Source organism: Ischnura elegans, chromosome 4 (assembly GCF_921293095.1).
Source record: "Ischnura elegans chromosome 4, ioIscEleg1.1, whole genome shotgun sequence".
NCBI classification, from domain to species: Eukaryota; Metazoa; Arthropoda; class Insecta; order Odonata; family Coenagrionidae; genus Ischnura; species Ischnura elegans.
In genome coordinates this window covers 5120379-5143139 of record NC_060249.1, presented here as the reverse complement: position 1 = coordinate 5143139, position 22761 = coordinate 5120379, and the positions used below count along the sequence as shown (strand labels likewise).

General features: G+C 40.8%; 1 protein-coding gene across 4 annotated transcripts in view; it reads right to left on the bottom strand.

The window, feature by feature from the left end:
- LOC124157011 (probable galactose-1-phosphate uridylyltransferase) overlaps positions 1–22761 on the bottom strand; it is a 45751-nt gene that overhangs the window by 16073 nt on the left and 6917 nt on the right. For 2 of the 4 annotated variants that reach the window (XM_046531475.1, XM_046531474.1), the window contains exons 2-5: positions 13140–13318; positions 11850–12055; positions 9132–9360; positions 8735–8951 (exon numbers count right to left, since the gene is read on the bottom strand). In XM_046531475.1, coding sequence (XP_046387431.1) covers positions 8735–8951; positions 9132–9360; positions 11850–12055; positions 13140–13256 — 769 coding nt within the window. In that variant the 5' untranslated portion in view covers positions 13257–13318. Of the gene's footprint in view, positions 1–8734; positions 8952–9131; positions 9361–11849; positions 12056–13139; positions 13319–14843; positions 15010–22761 lie in introns of those variants that run through there. The other 2 variants (XM_046531473.1, XM_046531476.1) reach the window with 2 other exon arrangements.

Sequence of the window (22761 nt, the reverse complement as noted above, 5' to 3'; positions counted from 1 at the left end):
CTCTCTCCTCTTGTTTCTATATATGTTCTAAAAGCTGTGTACTTTGCCAAAGTATACTCACTATTGTCATATGGTATCATGTTTTGGGGTAACTCCCCTACTGCAGCTAAAGCCTTCTCTTTACAGAAACAAGCCATTAAGGCCATCTGTAAAGTTCCAATACGAACAAGTGGTCGGCCACTGTTTGTGTCCCTCAGGATCCTCACACTCCCATGTGTTTACATTCTCTCATGTGCCATGTTTGTGAAGTGCTATCCGTATTACTTCCGAGTTAAATCGGACTTTCACAGTCACAACACTAGATCAAAAAGTGACATTCACAGTTATCTGTATTCATTTAGCCAATGTCAGAAGGGACCATATCACTCTATTGCTGCAATACACAATAGGCTACCCTCTGATATGAAATCCCTTACCTCATCAAAGGTTTTTAAGAATAGATTGAGAAGCTTGCTACGTAACAAAGTTTATTATAGTGTCCAAGAATTTGTTAATGATATTTTATAAATGCTATTAGTGTCAAAGAATTTTTTTTTTTTTAATGATATTTTGTAATCTGTGTTTTGTGATTCTTTTATGTCTCTCTGTATCTTGACGAAACCCATGGATAATTGTATCCCAACGGAGTTAATAAAATATTATTATTATCTATATATATAAAAGAAAGTCGAAAATCGTGTTAGTTAGAACACTTATAACTCGAGAACGGCTGCACCGATTTCAATGAGATTTGGTTCTTTGGATTCGTCTCAGGCGGGGTTAACATATAGGCCATTAAAAAAAGGATAATTTCACAAAAAAAATTCATCTCTTTCCTATGGGCATGCTTTTAGGAGTTATAGTAACACAACAATTGATAAGTCGGTCAAAACTACAAATTAAATAATTTGTTTTGTTTTTACCACTTTAATAACTGAATTTAGTAACAATATAACATTTTAATTACTAAATATATTCAAAATATTAATTAAATTGAAATTGCATTATTTAAAAAATTTAATTCGAGCTGATTTTAAGCCCAGCCGTGGCCCAGCTCGAGTTGACACTTCACTACCGTGTTTGTAAACAAATCTCCAAGCAATTGTTGAGAAACGGTAATGTCCGTGTTCCTGTCGAGGAATCGAGTAGTTTTAACTCATTTCGTAACGAGGTAAATTCAAATAGTTCGTACTCTGCATGGATTCGAATCTTTTAAATGTGTAACAAACGAAGACGAAATCACCAACTATCTATCTGAATATTTTAAGTCCTTGGACGTACCTGGCTTACCAAGGCACGATTTACAGAAAAATGTAGTTTCTGTGCTCATGATCTTTCGAAGCCTAAACCAACCATAACTATCCAACGGAACGTGTTTGATCATTAAAAAAATTGGTGATGAATGTGATTCACGCAACTTTACTCAAAGGAAAATTCAAAGGTTAGGAAGTCCTCATTCCGTAGATTCCATGATCTCAACTCATATGCCCTTTTGAGCTTAAACGTATTCAATTTACAATTCGTGTTGCATTCGTGATAACGATTAAAAAATCGCATGGTCATTCTTTTAGTTTTTGCGTTGTTTGTGCTCATGTGCTAATGAAAACCCATGATTTTCTCATGGTCAATTTAGCGTGCTATGTTCACGAGTCGATAAACCATCCTCTGTATTTCTTCCTTCGCTTCAAGTGCGTAGCTAGGATAGGGGGTTTTGGGCGCAGCTAATACCACGGGTCAGTAGGGTATAGAAAACTCGCTAAGGTAAGCGGGAAGTGTGGGGACACTTCCCCCAGACATTTTTTAAGATAAATGGTTCAAAATAGTGGGTTTTGTGGCTGTGTGAATAGTTAAATATGTTTTGTTTGTTAGTCATCCGTCCCCCAAATATTAATAACAAAATCTTTCATAAAAAAATTCTCTAAGCTCTTGGGGGGGGGGGGGGGGGGGGTTATCCCCCAAAACCTCCCCTCGCTGCGTCACTGCTTTGCTTCGCTATATTTATTTAGCTTCATCCGCTTCATCTTGCGCCTGATAACAAAACAAAAACTGTTGTTTCTCAGAAGGTGCTTGACGCAAGACATTAAACCCGAATGTGTAGGGCTCACCGTGGTGCGTTTACGCATGCAGTACGTTTACGCAGTGCATTTTTTCAAAACAGAGATACTAAAACTGGCGCGCCTTAAGTCATTTAATGCGAATGCTGCTTCATAGGGGCTTTTCTTGCACGATTTTGAGCATCAGTCAAGCGTCGGTCTGGGGTCGTGTCAACCTGCCCCCTGAATGGGCCAAGTGTATGCAACAGACTTGGACCTAAAAACATTTTTTTACAGCTAATAACACAAATAGCCAACAACTGAATGCGTATAATTTTTATTTCATGAACTGCTTTATTAAACAACAATGCCCAAAATTTCTTAAGCTAAAACGTAAGAAAATTTGTTGAAAAAAATTCGCATAAATGTGCTCCGATTCACCCTATGTAGATTCAATAAAGCTAATGTCTTTCTGACAAGCAATTTTGGTACTCATTTACGTAGTTTTATTGAATTTGTATCCTTATTTTATTATAATAAATTAAACATGATTAAAAACGATACAGCCGCTCTTGATTTATAAATGGTGTAAGTAAACTGTAAGTTCATTGATTGTTAGGCGGTACGAAGTTCGCCGGGTCAGCTAGTTATTATATAAATAGTAGTAGATCTTTTAATTGACATTGATTACAGTCATCTGCATGTCGCGAATGGGCTCCGGGATATCTAAATACCATGTAATATGATGTTTTTCCACAGAGAAAGAATGCTCTCACCCACCATTATGTCAGGGAAAACACTTCCTGGGTTCTTTTATGGCTCATCCATGGAAACTGACCTTGGAATGAATTATAGAAAGAATCTTCGGTTAAACTGCACAAATGATATTGGGCCTCCTCTTTCGAAGGGAAAATAGCGAACTGAATAAATATTGATCTAACAATGGACTTCCTGTAGAGATCAGAGATGAAAGTTGAAAGGTGCATAAGCCATCGATGAAAAACATTCCCAGAAAACCATCATAGTAGCCGCCCTCTGAGAATAACTCGTGTCATTAGTCGTCACACAATCATCAAAGTAAAGTTCAATAAGTGAAAGATAAGGTCTTTACATGTTATTAAGGGATGACTTAACTCCATTAGATCAAATTTGAAACAAAAAAGGTTTGGATAAGAAGGGGAGTGAAACATCACATGGAGACAAATAACCCGGCTTGCAAGTTGAAGGTCCCAGCGCCACATTCGTGAGAGAATGCTGATGAAGCATTCACGGGTAGATCCAATTGACTCTTGAAAATTTCATGAGAATTTTCTTGCTGTTGAAGCAAAAACATATTTTGTGCGGGACAATTTTTTTACTACCTTAAATGCAGAAAAACACAGAATGTGGAAACACTAAATGAGGATAATTTTTACATTGCTCGCATAGGGAATGAATCGGGACCCCAAGAAATAAACACTAAATGCGGAAATATATTAAAGTGAAAACATTAAATCCGGATCGGACTGTATACATATAAATTGAAAATTTTCACCTTGCCCGAGAATCAAACCATGGACTTTACTTTCTGCTTCCTGGGTAGATGCTCAGAGCCCCAAGCTATCGAGGCTACTCTTATCTCCAGCGTTTTCAGCGGGGGACCAATGATGGGACCAATTGCCGGGGGACCAAAGGATGGTGCCTTTTTTTGCATTCTGAACAGGCATAAGGAGGATGAAGAATGACCCCATAGCTCAATGCCATAGTTGATATGGCAGTGGAATAAGGCAAAGTATGCTGGGGTAATGTAATCTTTTGGGATCATTACTTTAATTTTGCGTAGCATGTACACCGCCTTCGACACTTTACCTAATGTTGCTATTACATGTGGTTCCCAGGTTAGTTTTCGGTCCAGTTCGAAGGCGAGCAGCTTGATGGTATCATTTAAACATGCTGTATTACATAAGGAGAAGGCAAGTGATTGTGTTTTGTCGTTGTTTAAAACAAGTCCATTGGCAGAAAACCATTTACTTGCCTCACACATAATCGACTTTGATGTGGTGGTGGTATTGAGCTGAGTATTTGAGTTATGGATGAAAGTGGTATCATCAGCATAGAGTAATGATTTACAGGAAATATTTGAGGGTAGGTCATTAATCAAGGTGAGGAATAAGAGAGGCCCAAGAATTGAGCCTTGGGGGACACCAAAACAACTGCTTCGGGGTGATGATAGATTACCATTGATGTAAACACATTGACTGCGATCTGAGAGATGTGATTCCATGAGTTGAAGCTCGAGATTACTGATACCATAGTGGTTTAGTTTATGTAGAAGAATTGGATGTGAGACACAATCAAAGGCTTTGGAAAGATCACAGGCAGTTATAGCAATAGGTGATTTTTCCTGGAATGCATCAAGTATTGATTTAACCGCAGACTCTACAGCTGACGTGGTAGAGTGGCCTTTACGGAAGCCAAATTGGGATGAAGAGAATAAATGATGAGTTTCAAAATGATAGTACAACTGATTATGGATTGCTTTTTCAAAAATTTTCCCAAAGACAGGAATTATAGAAATAGGTCTGTAGTTGGAAGGCAGGCTTTTATCCCCCTTTTTATGGATGGGGATGGTTTTAGATATCTTCAGTGATTTAGGGAAAATGCCTGACTGGAAGCAAGAATTCAAAATTAAAGCAAGGGGTTTGTCAATTACATTGCCAAGTTTTTTAATTAGGTTGATTGATAACCGATATACATCAGTGCTGTTGGAACATTAGAGTAAATGATGATTCTGATCTCGTGAGGTGTCACCCATTTCCATTTAAAGGGGAGGGTAGAACTTGGGAAGTTCTTAAGAAGGTCCATTGCAGTGTTGTCGGCAGAGCCAACTCTGGAGACAAGTTCGTAGATTGAATTTATAAAATACTTATTTAGACAATCGGATGAGATGGGAAGGTCAGAAGCACATTTGGAACGACCAGTTTCCTTGTTTATTATTTGCCAGGCAGCCTTGCTGTGATTAGTGGCGTTGCTTATAAAGTTTAGATTTGCATTGCGTTTTGACTGAATTAAGAAATTATTGAATATCCTCTTGAGTTGCCGCCAGGTTCTTTTGTCTTCCTCATTTTTGGATGCAACATACCTATGGCGCAGTTGGACCACCTGGGATCTCAAGCTAGAAAGTTCAGGGGTAAACCATTTCTGAGATTTTTTTGTGGGGGCAGGGTGCCTAGTGAGTTTCTTGGGAAAGCAGTTGTGGAAAAAAAGTATGAAATTTTCAAAGAAGCATGAAAAGTTATCATTACCATCTGAGTATGTGAGCATGGAGTACCAAGGTGTATTTAACAATAGGGATTGCAATTCCTGAACCCCTTCTGGGGTGATAGGGCGACTAAAACTATGGGTGTTCTTAAGATTGTTTTTGCCATTGCCTTTCTCAATTGTGAAGTGAAATTCGAGGGCAAAGTGGTCTGATCACTCACTTTCACTTTGTACTTATCTGCAGTAAATGATATTATCAAGGCATGAGTCCATTGTGGTTGGTTCACAGTTAGCATGATGCAAATTAAATGACTCTATAAGAGATATTAGAGCAGTGGAAGCAGTAGAGGATATACATATATCAGCATTGAAATCTTATTGAAGGGTTATTTCCGGTGCCCATCCCAGGGATCACTGCAAGCCACTCTTCACCAGGCTCGGCATTTTGACCCTGTATTATTTATATATAAAGAAGTGTCTTTTTGATGTAAAGATTAATCAAAACTTCTTGGAGACAAGAGGAAATGTCCACCAGCATTTCACCAGGAACAGGGAGACTCTAAATGTTCCCTACTGTAGACTATCTAAAACTTATAAATCATTTCATGTAACTAAGTTGCACCTGTTTAATAGTTTACCCTCTGAAGCTAAATTTGCTAGTGTTAACAAATTCAAGAGAGTTGTGCATGCCTGGCTAATAAAAAAGGCCTTCTACTCAATCGAGGAATTCCTAGATAACGACAAGGGTGATTTAATTTTTTTGTGATTTAATATTCTCCATAATTTCACCAAAATGTTCATTATAATTTCTTGTATCTTTTAATATTTTTTGTATATTTTGTGACTGAATATTTTCAGAAATTGCACTAATAATATAATAATTTTCTGTATTTGTAATATTTTGTATACCAATCATGACGAAGACTAATGCAAATTGTGTTTTGTTTTATGTCTAATAAATATTATTATTACTATCAATTCCCCCTAGATGTGGCCCAATGTGTAGGCCAAGAGATGGCTCTGGGCACAGGCCCCATCATCAAAGAAGAATCAAACACAGACGAAGAAATGGAATGAAAGATTGTCACACCCTCACAGATGTGTAAGATACACACAGCCCATCTGGAAACGCCCATCCCAGCAAGAACAAATAACCCATTGAGGTTACAAACATACCAAATTCACATTCAAACAAATCGCAAGAGGCGACAATTCAAAAATAAGTACAGACAGAAGTTGAAACAAAGAGACAGGAACACATACACATGATGATGATACAGCGATGGTGTGGAGATGGAATGATGTCCAAAAACACGAAGAAAAAAATACATTCACACAGACATAAAAATAAAATTCAACGCTAAAAAAACTCATCATTGCTGCTACAGGGGAGCTAGGCTAGAAGATTAAGTTGAGCTCATAGTAGACATAGTTATGCACAAAGGGCCAACTAAGGGTTATTTTTCAAATTTCATTTCACTTGAGTACGTTTCACCTAGCGGCACCACACAGTCACAAACTGGCCGCCTTTTGACCTTCTCCTTGAGAGACCTACAAGACAGAATTTTTTGTCATCAACCCCGAAAATACCAAGCAGGAAGAATCATATCATGAAGGCCTACGAGATCAAAGACAAGGGCAAACAATATATGCTGATGACAGGCGCAACACGCACAGCATTGTGAGTTTCAACTTAGAGACACATTAGTCGAGTGTCAACATAAAACAAACAAGTTGACCCCAACGTTTAGTCCTGAGCCATTGAAGGTCATTTCAAAGCATGGCATGGAAGTCAACACCCCAAGGAAATCAATCAGCTATCATCCTTCTCCAAACCTGCCCTGGCCCTATTTTTCCTGTAGTCTTACAGTGTCCATCATCATCACCAAGAGTAAACAGTTCTAACATTGGTTGCATGCAGCTCTCTATTCCACCCTCCCTTTTCAAAGAGACGTACGTATTTCTCCTCTAATACAGACTTCACTTTTTCCCAGCGAATGGTGGCATTCTTCTCAGGATTTCACCCAGGTATGCACCTCCATCTCCATCGCTGCTGATATTTTGATGGAATTCCTTTCCACCATCATCAGGGCTGCTGATGCCAGTTTTGGGTGCCTCCTCCTGTGTGGGTGTTTGGGTGCCAGCTTAATGTATCCTCGGTGGTCATGTTGGGCTTATTCCTATTGGCGGAGATCGAATTCGTTTTCCCGCCATTTGCAAGATCTGGTTCCATGCCCTAATTAAGCTGAACTCCTTTCTCTATTGAAGTTTTTCATGGATAGACATATTTCGACTGCCTCCTTGGTTAGAAGTAATCTTTAGAGTGGCCGAGCCTTTTTGTTTCTTCCGATTGTATAGTGTGGCCAAAATTGTTGGCAGGCTCCACGACTGATGATTTTGGTGGTTGGCAAAGTAGGAAGTAACACTATAGTGTTCTTTCATTCTGGTTTTCATCATCCTGTTTTGCCAGTACATATACTCTTCAACACACTTGCATGGTATGCACTGTAGATGCCGGCCAATTTCAGTCTGGCAGGGTCTTTGGCACCAACTAAGACATGCCAAAGAGTTTTTTTGTGCAGCAGATGCACTGTCCGTAAGTTGTGTTTTTGCAGGATGCTGGACACGTACGGCAGGAACACGTTGGCCAATGGTCTTCTCCTCAGCCCTTTTTTCCCCCGAGGGCCTTTTTAGGACCATGGAGATCTCTCGTGGACCAAATCCATTTTCCTGAAGTCTTTCACAGAGCCTTAGTTCTTCAGGAAGGCTTTGTTGGAAGGAAATAACTTTGGCTCTGTGTATAAGGGACGAGAACCGCCGACCATTGAGCTGGATGGAGGAGATTTCCAGCATTTAAATGTAATTCGGCATGTGTCAACTGTCTAAATACTTTGTGGCTCAAACTCCAATCTTCTTTTATTTGGACCAGTGTGTGTCAAGGAATGATAATCTTCCCTATTTCTCCATTTCTATGGTGAACTGGATGCTCGGGTGTTGGCTGTCCAATAAAGGCTTCTCTTGTACATTCTTAATAAGCTCTTCTTTGTAACTAATTTGGGGCTTCTTCCTCTTACCTTCTTCCCATCCACCTGTCCATTTATGATAGTCTTCATCAGGCCCTCATGCCTCATAATGTCGCCAACCAAGTTGTCCCGTCTTCTCCTTAAGGGTTTTCGGAGGATTCTCTTCTCTCCCACTCTTCTTAGTGCTTCCTCGTCACTTACACAGTCAATTCATTTTCTCTTCATCAGTCTTTGGTAACACTCACATTTCAAATGGATTCCATTGAAACATCTCTGGTGAGGTGCGTTATCAAATGCCGATTCAAATCGCCCCTCTTTAATAGATAAAACTTTAACAGGAAGCATATCAATTGAAAACATGTATATTCTACATAGGTAATTGTGCTGGCTGGGCTGATGACCTTGATGAAATATCACATAGCATTGGAGATTGGATTAATGACGCCCAACAGTACATACCATGCCATCCCATGGAGTATGGGAACGATGTTTTGAATAAGTTGTCGTACTTGATCGTGATGAGTTTGATGATCTTGGCGAGGTGGTGGCGCTGCGATGCATCGATGTCCTGCAGCCGGGACACCTTCCGTATGGGCAGCAACATCGTCTCAAAGGGCCACACAGCCCAAAACGGAACCAAGCAAACCCACTCGTCATTGCTACACACGATCCGCTCCTGAAATAGTAATTAGGGCAAACAATGAGTCAATCCTGATTACACCACCAAACGCAAACATATATGTAATAATTTAAAAACATTTTCCAGCCACAAGAGCTCATTGGCATGTATGTGTATCTGCCACACACGTGCATGTGCTCTTTTGTGTACACGCATAGCAATTAGCATCATGCTCACCTTCTTCTCAAGCTCTCGCTGCAAGTAGTCACAGAGCATTGGTGTGCCATGGCGCTCAAAGTAGCTGCGCTGGTGCAAGTCCTTGATTCGTGGCTCGTCTGGGAAGAACGTGGATGCCCATATTTGGCAGTGTGGGTGCGGATTGGAGCAGCCCATCATTTGGCCCTTGTTCTCAAAGATCTGCACCCACTTGAAGCGTGGTCCCAGGTCCCTCATCTGTTCCACCCATCTGCAACGTAATGCAAACACCATCACATATTATTGGGCAGGCACTTAGCTAAGCAAAAACCTTGGGCATTTAACCAAGTATTTTAGTTAATAAAATGAAGCCCATTTATAACAAAGTTGACAGGGCAGGAAGTTTACTTCGTCATATCCAAAATTTGTTATATATGGCCCAGCACTTGTAGACTTTGCATTGAACTTCAAATCAAGCTTATTGTAGCTATATCGTGGCGAATATTTTATGACTTTGCACAAGAAATGAAAAAAAGCTTGAAAGCCTTTAGCAAAAGAGCTGATGAGCTGGATGTCGACATCCAAATCAACCAAGAAAACTACAGCCTTCCTCCATTTCAGTGCCCACCGCCTCAGCCATCTTCCACAAAATTCCACTCCAGAGATTCTACAATGAATATACCAATTCAAATATGCACCTTTCGCACAGTGAAAGGAGTAAACAGGCTAGGGGTTGTTTGATGTCTCATACACGTATATTCATTAAATTTGATTGTTTTTAGAGATGGGTCGGTTGCGGTACGCGGTTCTCGGTACCAGTGGTTCTTGGCTGTGGAATTGGTGTCGAGAACCGGTCACATAAAGTCGGTACTTTGGAACCGGCTCGGAACAGTTGCGAGGATTTGAATTTGGTGCCCAAAGCCGAAATGGTCTGCAGCGTATTTAAGGCAAAAAAGAGAAATAAAGAGATTAAAGAATGCATATATTACTTTCTGATTGCATGGCTTCCACGTTTTATTTCTTTTGAGAGTTGCTCGCTAACTCACGCATTTGTGTGCTAGGATTCGTCAGTTAGTCGCTCTCACCAACATTGTAACATTTCCAGCTCATCAGCTCTTTTGCTAAAGTCTTTCAAACTTATTTTCATTTCTTGTGCAAAGTCATAAAATATTTGCCACAATATAGCTACAGTAAGCTTAGCTTAGCAGTCAGTAGCTTGATTTGAAGTTCAATGCAAAGTCTACAAGTGCTGGCCCATATATAACAAAAACCATTTCAAACAAGCTGACTTTTTCCATGCCGCCGTCCACAGCACGTCGTCGTTCTTTCAACTAACCATCGGTCTCTACGGACGTCTTCAAACGAGTCGAATCGTGCCGTTGAAGGCACGGCACCCATTTGTCCCGGCGATGTGCTGTCTACGGCGTGAAATACAAACAATGCTACATTGAGTCCGCTTTCAGACGAAACGCCTTTTCATCGATAGCCATTCACGTGAAATTCGTGGATTGGAGCATAATGCTTGGAATCCTAAAAGAAATTGGGGTTCTTTACAATGACAGAAGAATCATCCGCAGTTTATACAAAAACCAAGTAGTGGTGATAAAATCAGGGCCCAACTGTGAAAAAGCAAGAATTAGGAAAGGAATTAGCATGTTAAGATTTGCTGATGACAGAGTCGTCATAGCAGAAATAGAGAAGGTGAGAAGAAGTCAAGACTAACATTAAAATAGGGAAGCAAAAACTGGTAGAGATGGACGAATTCTGTTACATATCATATTTGGGAAGCAGGATAACTAACGATGGGACAAGCAAGAAAGAAATTACCAGCAGAGTAGCCCAGGTGAAGAGACCATTCCACCAAAAGAAATACCTGCTTACAGCTGGAAACTTAAACAGGGAAGTAAAGAAACAATTTATAAGAACCTACATTTGGAGTATGCTCCTATATGGAGGTGTGGCATGGACAATGACTGCAGCGGAGAAAGTAAGGATAGAGGCCTTTGAAATGTGGTGCTACAGAAGAATGATGAGGATGAAATGGATTGACTGAGTTGGTAACGAGGAAGTCCTAAGAAGAATAGGAGAGAAGAGAAACCTCGTGAAAACCTTAACAATAAGACGGAACAACCTGATACGCCACATCTTGATTCGTGATGGCCTGATGAAGACAATCGTCGAGGGACAAGTGGAAGGCAAGAATGGAAAACGAAGACCTCGAACAAAATACATGGAACAAGTAAAGAAGGATGTGAAAGAGAAGAAATACGTAGGTATGATAATATTAGCTGATAGGAGAACTGAGTGGAGAGCTGCTTCAAATCAATCTTAGGATTGTTGACCACTGGGGATGAAGATGAAGAAAAGAGGCTGAGGATGGAGAAAATCTCTTGCAGGTTTTGCATTTGGGAAGGTTGAAAGATGAGGGTGGGGTGATGGTGACTAGCTGGGATTATTGAAGTGGGCGGGTGGCTTTGAAAGTGGTGATTCCACTTTTCTCACAAGTAATGTTTCAAATTATCAAGACACATATCAATTAGAGCAGATTTTCTTCTTATCTATAAAATGATAATACATACATAATAATTAATTTAGCACAACTTTCCCCCATGGTATGCAAATCACAATTATCATTCCTGAGACTACTCGATGAAAAGAATTTGAAAACAATAAACCCTATAAACATGAAGGACCACATCACTTATTACAGTGAATCAAGGCAATGAAATCTCACGTTAGTATGAGGGGAGGCAAACTAACCCATCGATCACGGCCTCTATCTCAGAGCACGCCATCAATGGGATGCTGTGGTTGAGTTTTGGATGGAGGCACATGACGCGGCACGTGCCGGCTGCTGCCTGCACTTGGAACAGAGGGTCGTCATCTGAGGGTGGGCTGGGTGCTGTCTCCACCAGTGCCGGAAAGTCATTTGTGAAGACAAAGGTGGACTTGTAGTCCGGGTTAACCTGCAAAAAGACGATGCCGATGCACTTGTCTGGTCGATTCATCACTGTCCACTGATATACATTATGTATGGTGTAAGGATAAGATTACCACTGGGGGACATGGAAGAATACTGACCTCTTTTTACAATTGATACGAACATATTTTGATTAGTAGCAGAATGTATAATCATTCTAAAATTTCATTTCCACTTATGTATGTTCAAGACTCTCTTTGAAGATGTTCGGGCATGTCAGTGAAATGCTTTGCAGGCTTTCATCAATTCACTATTCTAGTTTTCACTGAATTATCACTGCCATTCATTTGAAATAAAGCAATCCATCAAGTCTTTAGCATGGGCTCATACTCCAATTTCATTCCACTGTTGACTATAGTGCGTCTGAAAGATAAAGAGAGCCCTATTTTTCCCATCTCCAGCCCAATTGTGCATTTGTGGTAATGATCAATGGCCTTGACTCTTTCAAAAATAACGCAAACTGATGCTGATCATGCTGCCCCTTCTTCTTAGCTTTGAGCATGGGTCCATTGAGCTCCATTTTTGATTTGACTGTAGTGATAGTGATTCTTTCTCTCAATATAAGGTTCTCCCTCAACATTTCAATGTACATGCCAGATCTCTATAGACATGACACACACCAACTCACGATAAGAGGCCACTTTTGCATTTTTTTGTTTTAAAAATTATGGGAGTACAGCTGAATTAGGCCGATTGCTTTCAGTCTTCACCAGTCTTTGCCTTCCATTCACCAAAATGAATTGTGATATAGGATACAAGCAAATGCTCTCAGCCAGGCTACAGTTCTTTCGATTTGCATGTTACAAAATTTATTTTCCTTGACATCATGGATGACATTCCAAGACATACTACATGTTCTCCCTCATTGCTCATTTCAAATCCCCTCACTTTTCCCTGACCTGTGATAATCTTGTTCATTATTACCAATCACTATTGTTGAAAACTTGCTTTTTTAACCTTATCCAAAGAGTGCTCAATGTTCCTGCAAGAGAAGTTCAAAGGTTTCTTCCTCAGGAGAGTCAGAGCAGTCGAGTCGCCTCCACTCATAGTGTGGGCGTAAGATAAGATACCTGTCCTGATGGACGTGTGACGCGGGGGCAGAGTGGGTTGGAGGCATCCCAGTCAATGTTGCTGTGTGTCGCCTCGCCGTCGGTCGCTTCCACCTGCCCAGCCCACGGCCTCTGCATGCGATGTGGCGACACCAGGACCCACTCCCCCTTGAGCGGGTTGAAGCGCAGGTGCTGGTGCTCTGCAAACACATGGAAATTTCCCTCTGAACAAGTCAAGTCAACCTCACAACACGCCCAAAAACCCAAATTGGAAGGAAAAATATCTCCCAAAGCAGTCGTTTGATTGTTATCAACAGGGAGTTTCCATTGGGTTGTTTCATCATGATGCCATGTGTTTGCCGATTTTTATCAGCCGATGTGTACTTTGCTAAGTTTTTCAACTAAATATGTACATTATTACAGTAAACTCTCGATTATACGAAGTCAGTGGGACCGGAAAATTGGCACTTCGTAAAATCGAGTTTCGTAATTTCAAACCTTTTTCATAAGTCACGAAAAAATGTTCGCTTTTGTTTCTTCCGCCCTTTTTTGTATTTAGTGGCCTTATTTAAATGTTTTCGGTGGTTATTCACGGTATAATTCTTAGAAAAGACTTTTTGTTATCGATTTATGCTGTGAAAGATCGTTAATTAATTATACCACCATAAATTTCCCAATTCTTGTACATACGTCAATATCAACGATCGCTTAAGAAATTCTCGACCAGATTAGAAAACGCAATCAAATAATGAATTGCAAAGTTTATTACAAGAATTTAATGTTATAAATCTGTGGTTAGGAGCGAATGGAAACTATTCAGTAAACGGAAGATAGATATTTGTTTCCAGCACCCACGGAAATATTAGCGGCAGCCGGCCTAACCATACTCTAAGGGCTTAACCGCCATTTATGTCGCCCTCTATCGCTCATTGACGAGAAAAAAAAAGAATAATGAGGGCCTTAACCCGTTTCCAAAATAACCTTCGTAAGTTAATATTTCGAGTTACTCCGTATTTTCAGCTGAATGTGCTATCTTTTCAATTATAATTATTATATTATATCTATAGTTATTTTCATTGAGATTCAGTTCACGATCATAAATTACGTAGGATATGATTATCTTCTGGCGAATATTTGAAGTAAATTCTGTTGGAGTTCTCCGTCCGGCTACAGTGCTCCATCATCTTTGCAGATGTTGCTATGAAAGCCTTATTCTTCATCAGGAACATATTCTTCATAACGGGTGTGAAGTGCTATGTTCATATAGTATGTCTCTCTTCTTTTATGCCGACCGCAGCAAGGCTCCAACCGGAAAACGACAGGAGAAACATTTCCATTATCGGATAAATAAAGAGAGAAACGTTATTATCCACATTGATTGTTTTCCTACAAGAGACGTTTCATCATTTCTCAACGTGTGTGAAGTATTGGTTCACATACGTGAACTCCCAAAATTGACACGCAAAAACCTGTACCTTCACCTCATTAGTTTTCGTGTTCCTTTCTCCGCCGTGTTGAAAGTTATGCAAAGGATCATTGACAAAGAGAAAAGATTTTCTTAGTTTTAGCACTAAAAAATAGTCGCGCCATAATCGTAAATAAATAGCAAAGAATATAATTTCAATTGAAAAGTCAGCAGAGAAGAAGAGAGACAATTATAAGCACGGCACCATTTCCCCGATAGTGGAAGATACTTCTTCAGCCTCTCTCCGGTTAAAAACTTACCCCCGTTGCAGGTAAAGATGAACCATGCCCTTCTCCACAGTCGGAGAACGTTCCCAGTGGGGGGATTGAATAAGAGTGGAATGAGGAAAGAAGTTTGGTCAGCATAACGAGGGGTGAAGGGGCAGGAAAAAGAAGGGTGGGGAAAGGGCATTCAGCTCTGCCTCAGTCTACGTTTGGGGGCCGTATTTTTTTACGACTCACTCAAGGTCCTGTCACCTTGGGGAGGGAGTGAATGGGAAATGCTGGGGAAGGAGGGGTTTGGGATGCGTAAGATGGGTGTCAGCATAAGATCAACAGAAAACCGCATGAGGGAGTAAACAAAGACTTTGGAAAGAAAGATCTCTCAGCATGGGAGAACGGGGAGGCGCTCGAGAAGAAAGTTCATGGTTAGAGTTAGAAGTGAGTCTTCATTACGAGTAGCCAGAAAATAAGTCGGTGGTAAATAGAGCCCAATACTTAAGATATTTAAGTTGTTTATTATTCAGGAAGGCTAATATATATACGAAATGATATTGCCCAAAAAAATCTGTTATTTTTTTTGCTTTTTGCCCTTCTCCATCGCCGCTTCCACCATGGTTTCTCACTTGCATAAATGGGAATTAAATTGGGGATCTAAATCGTTAGCCAGATCAAAATATCTTAATGTTTGGAGGGCAGCGGGTACTTCTTTTTTATTTAGTGAAATTACTTCCACACTTTCATCTTCGTCGTCACTCCATGTCGTCACTAGTCCCGGCCGCTGCTTCTTCCGACTTAGGCACCGGCGTCGCATTGTCGCAAGCCTGGAGATCATCGTCTAGGGCAATATAATCGTTTGATGTTGCGCGCTGTGCTCCTGCTTTTTCCAAGTATTTTTCAAAATAATCTTTCAAGCCTCTAATCTCCTCCGCGATTTCATCCGCTGCAGCTTCCTGAAGGTATAACGTAACAAATCAACCATAGCCGTGATATTGTAGCAGTAGAATTTCTAGTAGGATAGTTGTATCAATTACCAACCTTGAAAAACATGCTCATAATGCGCTATCAAAGGGGATCCGGCCGATTTCCAGAAATTTGCGATTGTAGTGGAGGAAATCAAGTACGTCTTTGAACCGTGTTTCTGCGATGAAAAATAACAATTTTATTAACTTGGCCATTTTAGCGAAGTTAACAAAATCGTTATTTCTCATCGCAGAAACACGGTTCACAGACGTACTTGAATGCCTGATTGGCAGGAGTGCGATGCAAACAATTATTTTTTGATGATGGCATTGATTGATAGATTTTCAAAATGCAGTCAGAGCGGTCAATTTTGGGGAGGGAGGCCCCCCGCTCTGAGGGTCGAAGAGAGGGGCCAGCGAGGGTGAGCTCGTCGAGGAAAGAGTCCCGGATTAGGGACCCTTCGAAGTGCTTCGGCGAAAAGTTGTCAAGTAGTCTTCGAAGTACGTTCACAGCAGCCTGCCTTGCGAACGTACCAGGTACGTTCACAGCAGTGCAAAGGGTTAAGTAGGAGTGAACGAAATACCCCGCGCGACATTCCTGACATGTTAAACTACGAAGTATTGTCGATGCGATTTTTACGAATAGGCACGTAAATAGGGGCATTATGTCAGTCACGATGTTTTTACCGAACTCCTACTTCCCTTAAATTCCCTCCGTGAGGTTTTAGGCGAACCCTTTCTCCCCAAAGTTGCGCTATCATTTACGATTTCACACTTTTGATGGACCACAGTCGGAAGCGCTAATTTTTTATCTACTTACGCCGGCGTAACTAGTTTTATTGACAAATGTTTCGCCGTAGTTCGTATAAACGAATGCCATTTGCTCCTGGGGACCAAGCCGAGGTTCGTAATTTCAAAACATTTCGTATAATCGAAAACTTCGTAAAATCCTGCTTCGTATAATCGAGAGTTTACTGTAGATACAAATGTCCAAATTCTTGGACTTTTCCTCTAGTGGTGAGTTGCAAGCTAGGAGAACTTTCCCCCTCATGACTTCAGCGCAGAAAACACTTCAAATGCACAGTCCCCTATATTATACGCATTATGTCATGACAACCGCCATTTGGAAATCAAACCCATCACTCAAAGCCTCACCTGTTGCCCAGTCCTATTGCCATAATTTCCTGTTTACAAACAAAAGCACATTAGAAAATAAGTAGCTCAACTTAATTATTCCACCTTCGAAGAGCATAGTTGCACACAAGGGTTGTTTATTTTGTTTGTAGCCGCCAGGAGGAGCATGATAGTTTTTCTTCCTTTATGTTTCCTCGGAATGACGGGTGTATTTACTCCCAAACTATGGCCTCTACGAGACTTCACAACATAGCCCATGACCACAAGCTATCTCTTGACACAAAGTAATGCATGCAACTATGCACAGTGTTCAACTTGATTGATTGAAATTTGCCACGGGAGAAGATAGCTTGATGGAGTAGCATACCTCACTGGCAATAGGAGCATCCTGGTTGTAATGAGGCTAAGCATATAGATATTTATTTCCATGGAAAACTTTATCACTTGTACATAAAATCTTGAAATGTTTTCAACATTCTACAATTACTTTCAGAAAATGCTACAAGTTAAAAATGTTTCAGAGCAGAACCAATTCATCACAAATATGTATTGATATCAGATGTATGCATCATACTTGACTCAAACTGCCAGGCACTCTCAGCCCCAGCCGATGGGGAAACTATGAACCCAGCCTTGGTGGTCCCAGATGCCAAGTCCAAGTGAGAAGACGTAAATACAAATTTAATCCCCATTTACAGCTTTTTTAGTTTCTCCTAAGATAAGACTTCTGCATGAAGTAACACAAATAGAGGACACGCGATTATGAATCAAATCTTAGGTGAATGATTTCATTGAAAGTGAAGAGCCACATAGTTTCTCACAATTCCATTATGGTTATTCTGCAGGATGCAGTGCAGTGCTGCATTCTGCAGGACAACCATACTTTTTGATGCCTTGCATAGTTTAATCAACTTACGATCAAGTTCTTGGAATGCATCTTGTTCGTATATCGAATATTTAATGAATTTGCACATAATAACCACATATATCATACACATTACTGTGAAGATATTCCAAAGCACGACTATAAGAGGAGGTCGAAGAGAAAAGGAATTTAGGCATAGTATTTTTTTTTCAATTTTACAAGAAACAATCTTGGGAAGTTTGTTAATATGAAACTCAGGTTTTTCGGTCCCGTGAACTTCATAACATCAAAATTTTACTTCCCAGTGAAAAGGTCACAATTTTGTCACTTATTTCAAGAGTATTTTACGTGGTTACTTCCAGTCATAAAACCAGTTTCCTTTTGCCTTACACCAAAGAAAGGAGGTGCATTTCACTAATTCAATTATTTAACCCCCACGATTGTTTGGATAGGTGAGGGTAGAGCTCACACCAAACAAAGCCACAGGCATGTAAATTTATTGTATATCTCATTACTAAAGGTGCCCACTAGTATCACAGCTTCTCACTCATATGATTACCTAACTCATCTACATGTCTCAAGGCATTTTCCCCTTAATACTGAAGACAATAATACACTATAAAGGTGCATTTACGCTGAGTTACATGTTACATAAACAATAAAATCAACTGATTTGGGCATTACTTGGTGGAACGATGAAATATTCATGGTGAAACAAAAACACAGTACTATTCCACAAAATTTATTTAAGCTGTCTACTAGTTTCGACGTTTACACCGTCATTATCAAGACTAACTGTGTAAAACTGGACAAAAAAACTGACAAAAGTGTAAAACTGGATATTTTAGAAATCACCAAATGCACTCTTGCACGTAACATCGAAATTTTTAATGATATGACTGTATTCAAATGTTCTAATTTTTTATCTACTGTTTTAAAATCTGACTTCTTCCTCGACAATCCTTCCTCCTCCCCTTCTCATTAACCTCATTACCACCTGACTTTCTATCTGCCTGCCCCCCCAAGCTTTTATACTTTGTGTTTTGAACCTCCAATCCAACCAACAATGCCCAACCAACAATGCTCAATGCTCCTCCTCATTTAGTTCCCCCCCCCCCTTCTCCTTCCCTCACACTATTGTTGGATAAATAAGGCTGGATGTTGTATGCTATTGCTCAGTTAGTCTTGATAATGACGGTGTAAACGTCGAAACTAGTAGACAGCTTAAATAAATTTTGTGGAATAGTACTGTGTTTTTGTTTCACCATTAATTACATAAACAAGTTACATATAACATGTTTCATGGAAAAGTTACAAATCCGTGTAACATTTTACATGTAATATTGTGTTATAAAACAAAAATTCGTGCTGTACAACAAGTTTTTAGTTTCCTGCTTCATGTGGCACACAAGATGCATTCTTTAGGATGGGTGCCATTCATGGCAGCGAGGTCGGCAAGGTCCTTGTCAGGTGAAACCAGGGTTTTCTTTTTCCTCTGGATGCTTTCCTACCAATCTCAAATCTTCCCGTGTGATACCTGTTCATAAAAAAAGGTTCTCGCAAAAATGCTGATAACTACAGACCTATAGCCATCCTGTTTTTTTGAAACTAATGGAAAAATTATGCTTCACACATTTGTACGAATATTTATCTTCAAAGAAGCTACTACATGGCAACCAACATATTTTTCGGACTGGTAAATCCACTACAACTGCCTCCTTTGAGCTCATTAACGAAATACCTCAAGGCCTAAACGACAAACTACTAACCCTACCCACCCTGGAATATACTTTGACCTAAGTAAGGCTTTTGACCTCATTGACCACAACATTTTAAAAAATAAGCTCAATGCTCTTAGCATCATTGGTTTGCCCCTTAAGTGGATCAAGTCCAATCTTAGTGAAAGAATGCAAGTTGTCTGCTATTCCTACTGCTATTCGACTGTTAAATCCAGTCCAACGAAACTCCTGTGGGGTACCTCAAGGATCACTCCAGGGACCATTCCTATTCGTATTGTTCATCAATGACCTTCCAAACCACCTATCCCATGGCAAATTAATTATCTATGCAGACGATACATCTGCCATCATCACGGCTGACAGCCCCCAAAATCTAATCCATCTCAGAAATATGACTGTCAATGAAATGCAACAATGGTGCAGCAATAACAACCTCACGCTCAATGAAGAAAAAACTGTCTTTCTGCAATTCCTGCATAAGAGATACAATAAGGTGGATCTCTCTTCCAGTAATAATAAAAATCCACACGGAAACAACATAAATACCTCTGAAGTACCTTGGGCTTATCATTTCCAAGACCCTAGATTGGTCACATCACATTCAAGCCATAATCAGTGAAGTATCTGTAGGCACCTATATGATTAGGATGTTAGCACCTGCTGTGTCTCCAGATACTTTGAAAAAGCTGTATTTTGCTGAAATACACTCTCGCTTATCATATGGCATTTTGCTCCACATGGTAATTCAACTGCCTCAAGAAGAGCTTTTTCTGCACAAAAGCAAGCTATCAAGTCGATGTTTTTCAAATGCTAACATCCTCACACTGCCTTCTTTATAGATTTTGACATGTGATTGCTTCATACACTCCAACTGGGACAAGTTTCCTGCAAATACCTCTTACCACAATTCCTCTACCCGCTCCAGAAATAATATACACACTCAGCAATCCTCAAGTTCTCTCTGCCTGAAAGGCCCCTACCACTCCGCCTCCGCAATTTTTAATAATCACATCCCTGATGAAATTAAATCCGTCTCTTCACCTGCTTTGTTTTAGGGAGGTAGGGTACAACAAAGGGGGGGAGAAGAGTGCAGAGCTGAGGCAATTAAGGGATTATCGGTTAATGTTTAAGCCAGGAGGAAGAAATGCTTTAAATAGCTGTATGTATGTTGATTTGATGGAATTAAGTTTGAGTGGATGGTCTGTGGGGGGAAGGGAGGCCAAAACTGATACATTGTAGCAATCATTGAATTGACGCTGATGAGTGGCGGCATGTTTGGCCACCGGGAGGGGTGCAAAGTGAGAGGAAGTGCATCATGCCCTTTCCCAATATCCAAGGCCGTAGCCAGGGGGGGGGGGGGGATCAAGGGGGATTGATCCCCCCCGAAATGAAAAAAATTAAATAGATACTTTATGCTCGCTTGGTGCTCACGACGATATTATATAGCGGCGCAGGGACATCTAGTAGTCCAATGCGATTCAAGTCAATAATTATCTAAGCAAATTTGTAAATAATAATAAATAAATAAATAAAAAAGGGTGCAGTGTGTGTAGTTGTAGTGCAGTGTGTGAAATAATAGTGCTGTGAATTAGTAGAGAGGTGAGTGACTTATGAGCCTCCTGAGGGACCGCAGAATTGACATCGACACCGAGGAGTTACCGTATAAGCGCGTGTAAGAGTCGCACCTTTTTTCCCAGATATTGCAGCCGAAAATGGGGGTGCGCCTCTTACACAAACTTCTAATCTCCCCCCCCCTCCCCTTCCCCGGTCGCAAGTCCAAGGGGAACTGAGTGGCCTTGATTTTCAGCGTGAGTCAGTCGTCTGAAACCCTGGGTCAAAATCAAGCGGCAGGCAGGAGAGTTTCTCCCTTAGTGACGTATTCTTAAAATGCTCCTGTTTGAATTTATAGCAAGCATCGCGCCGTCACGTCGGTACCCCAGAGGTAAACATTGAAAAGATCGCGAGGGGTGATTCGCTCCGGAGCGCGCGCTAAATTTATTGCCACGAGTGGGCATCCCGCGGCATTTATACTGCATATAGTAATATTGGTGTCAAAACCTGCGGTTGAAAAAATTCGAACGAGTGTGCTCATTGTTGGACTAAATGGTGGATTGAATAAATCGGAAATGCTTATAAGTGAAGAGCGCTGAAGGAGAGATCGAGGGGAAGAGGGCTCCCTCCCCTCCGTATTTAAAGCTACGAGCGAAGGAGCAAGGGAAGAACACGTCCGATCTTGCATGTGACGTCGTTGCCTTTAAAGCGAAGGGGCGAAGGCGCAGCAATGTGATATACGCAGTTTGCGTTGCCTGAGTTTCCAGTCCGTCTCGTCTTGTTTGAATGCGCTTATGCTACGCTTGTTTCTTCCGAAATAGTGCTGTTTGGACTATGTTGAATATTAGTAGCCTTATTTTAACTATAAATCTTTGTGTCAATCAATTAGAGCTCAAAAAACTTAAATGCTGTAAGATATACGTCGCGTTAGGTCTAATTCTTTTTAGAACTTCGTGCGTGTCATACAATTGCAGAAAGATATATCGAGATATCTTCGAGCTCAGAAGGTAACTCACGTAGCATTTGACCTCCAGAAACTCGGGGAATTGAACCTGGTAGACCGAAAAAGGTCAGTTGGTGGAATGGGGTAGGGATGAAACACGTTTCCATTGTTCCCCTGTGACTTGATATTTTCCTGTGGAGTCTCGGAAAGGAAAAAAACTGCAGAGGCATTAGCTAATGGAGAGCCGAGTGTAGTTCCGTTAGGCCCCTTGCACACACACCGATTTTGGACGGCCGGTAAAATATTGGCCGATATTTTACCGGCGAAGCGATGCTTGCACACACGCCGGATTTTTACCGGTCAAACGATACGTTGATAAGTTTTTGAGCCGGCGTCGGCGATCCACAGTCACAATAGCCGGCAGCTAACCGGCATTTTGCCGGTGCCGGCGTGTGGTCGGTACGTGTGCAAGCTCCAATGCTCTCCCATTGTTCACTATTGGAATGTGGACGGCCGATATTTTACCGGCCGTCCAAAATCGGTGGGTGTGCAAGGGGCCTTAAATCTACGACGTGGTTATTATCCTACGGCGCTGAGATTGCCCCGATTGTTGTTCAATCTCTTGGGAAAGCTCATGCCATTTGCCTGTCGTGTTTTGCCTTAAAATTTTCCACGGCTGCGATTCTATTGCAATACTCCTGCGAGAGCTTTTAAACAAAATTGTTCGTGAGTAGGACAAGCAACGTAGAGCGATGGCGTAGGCAAA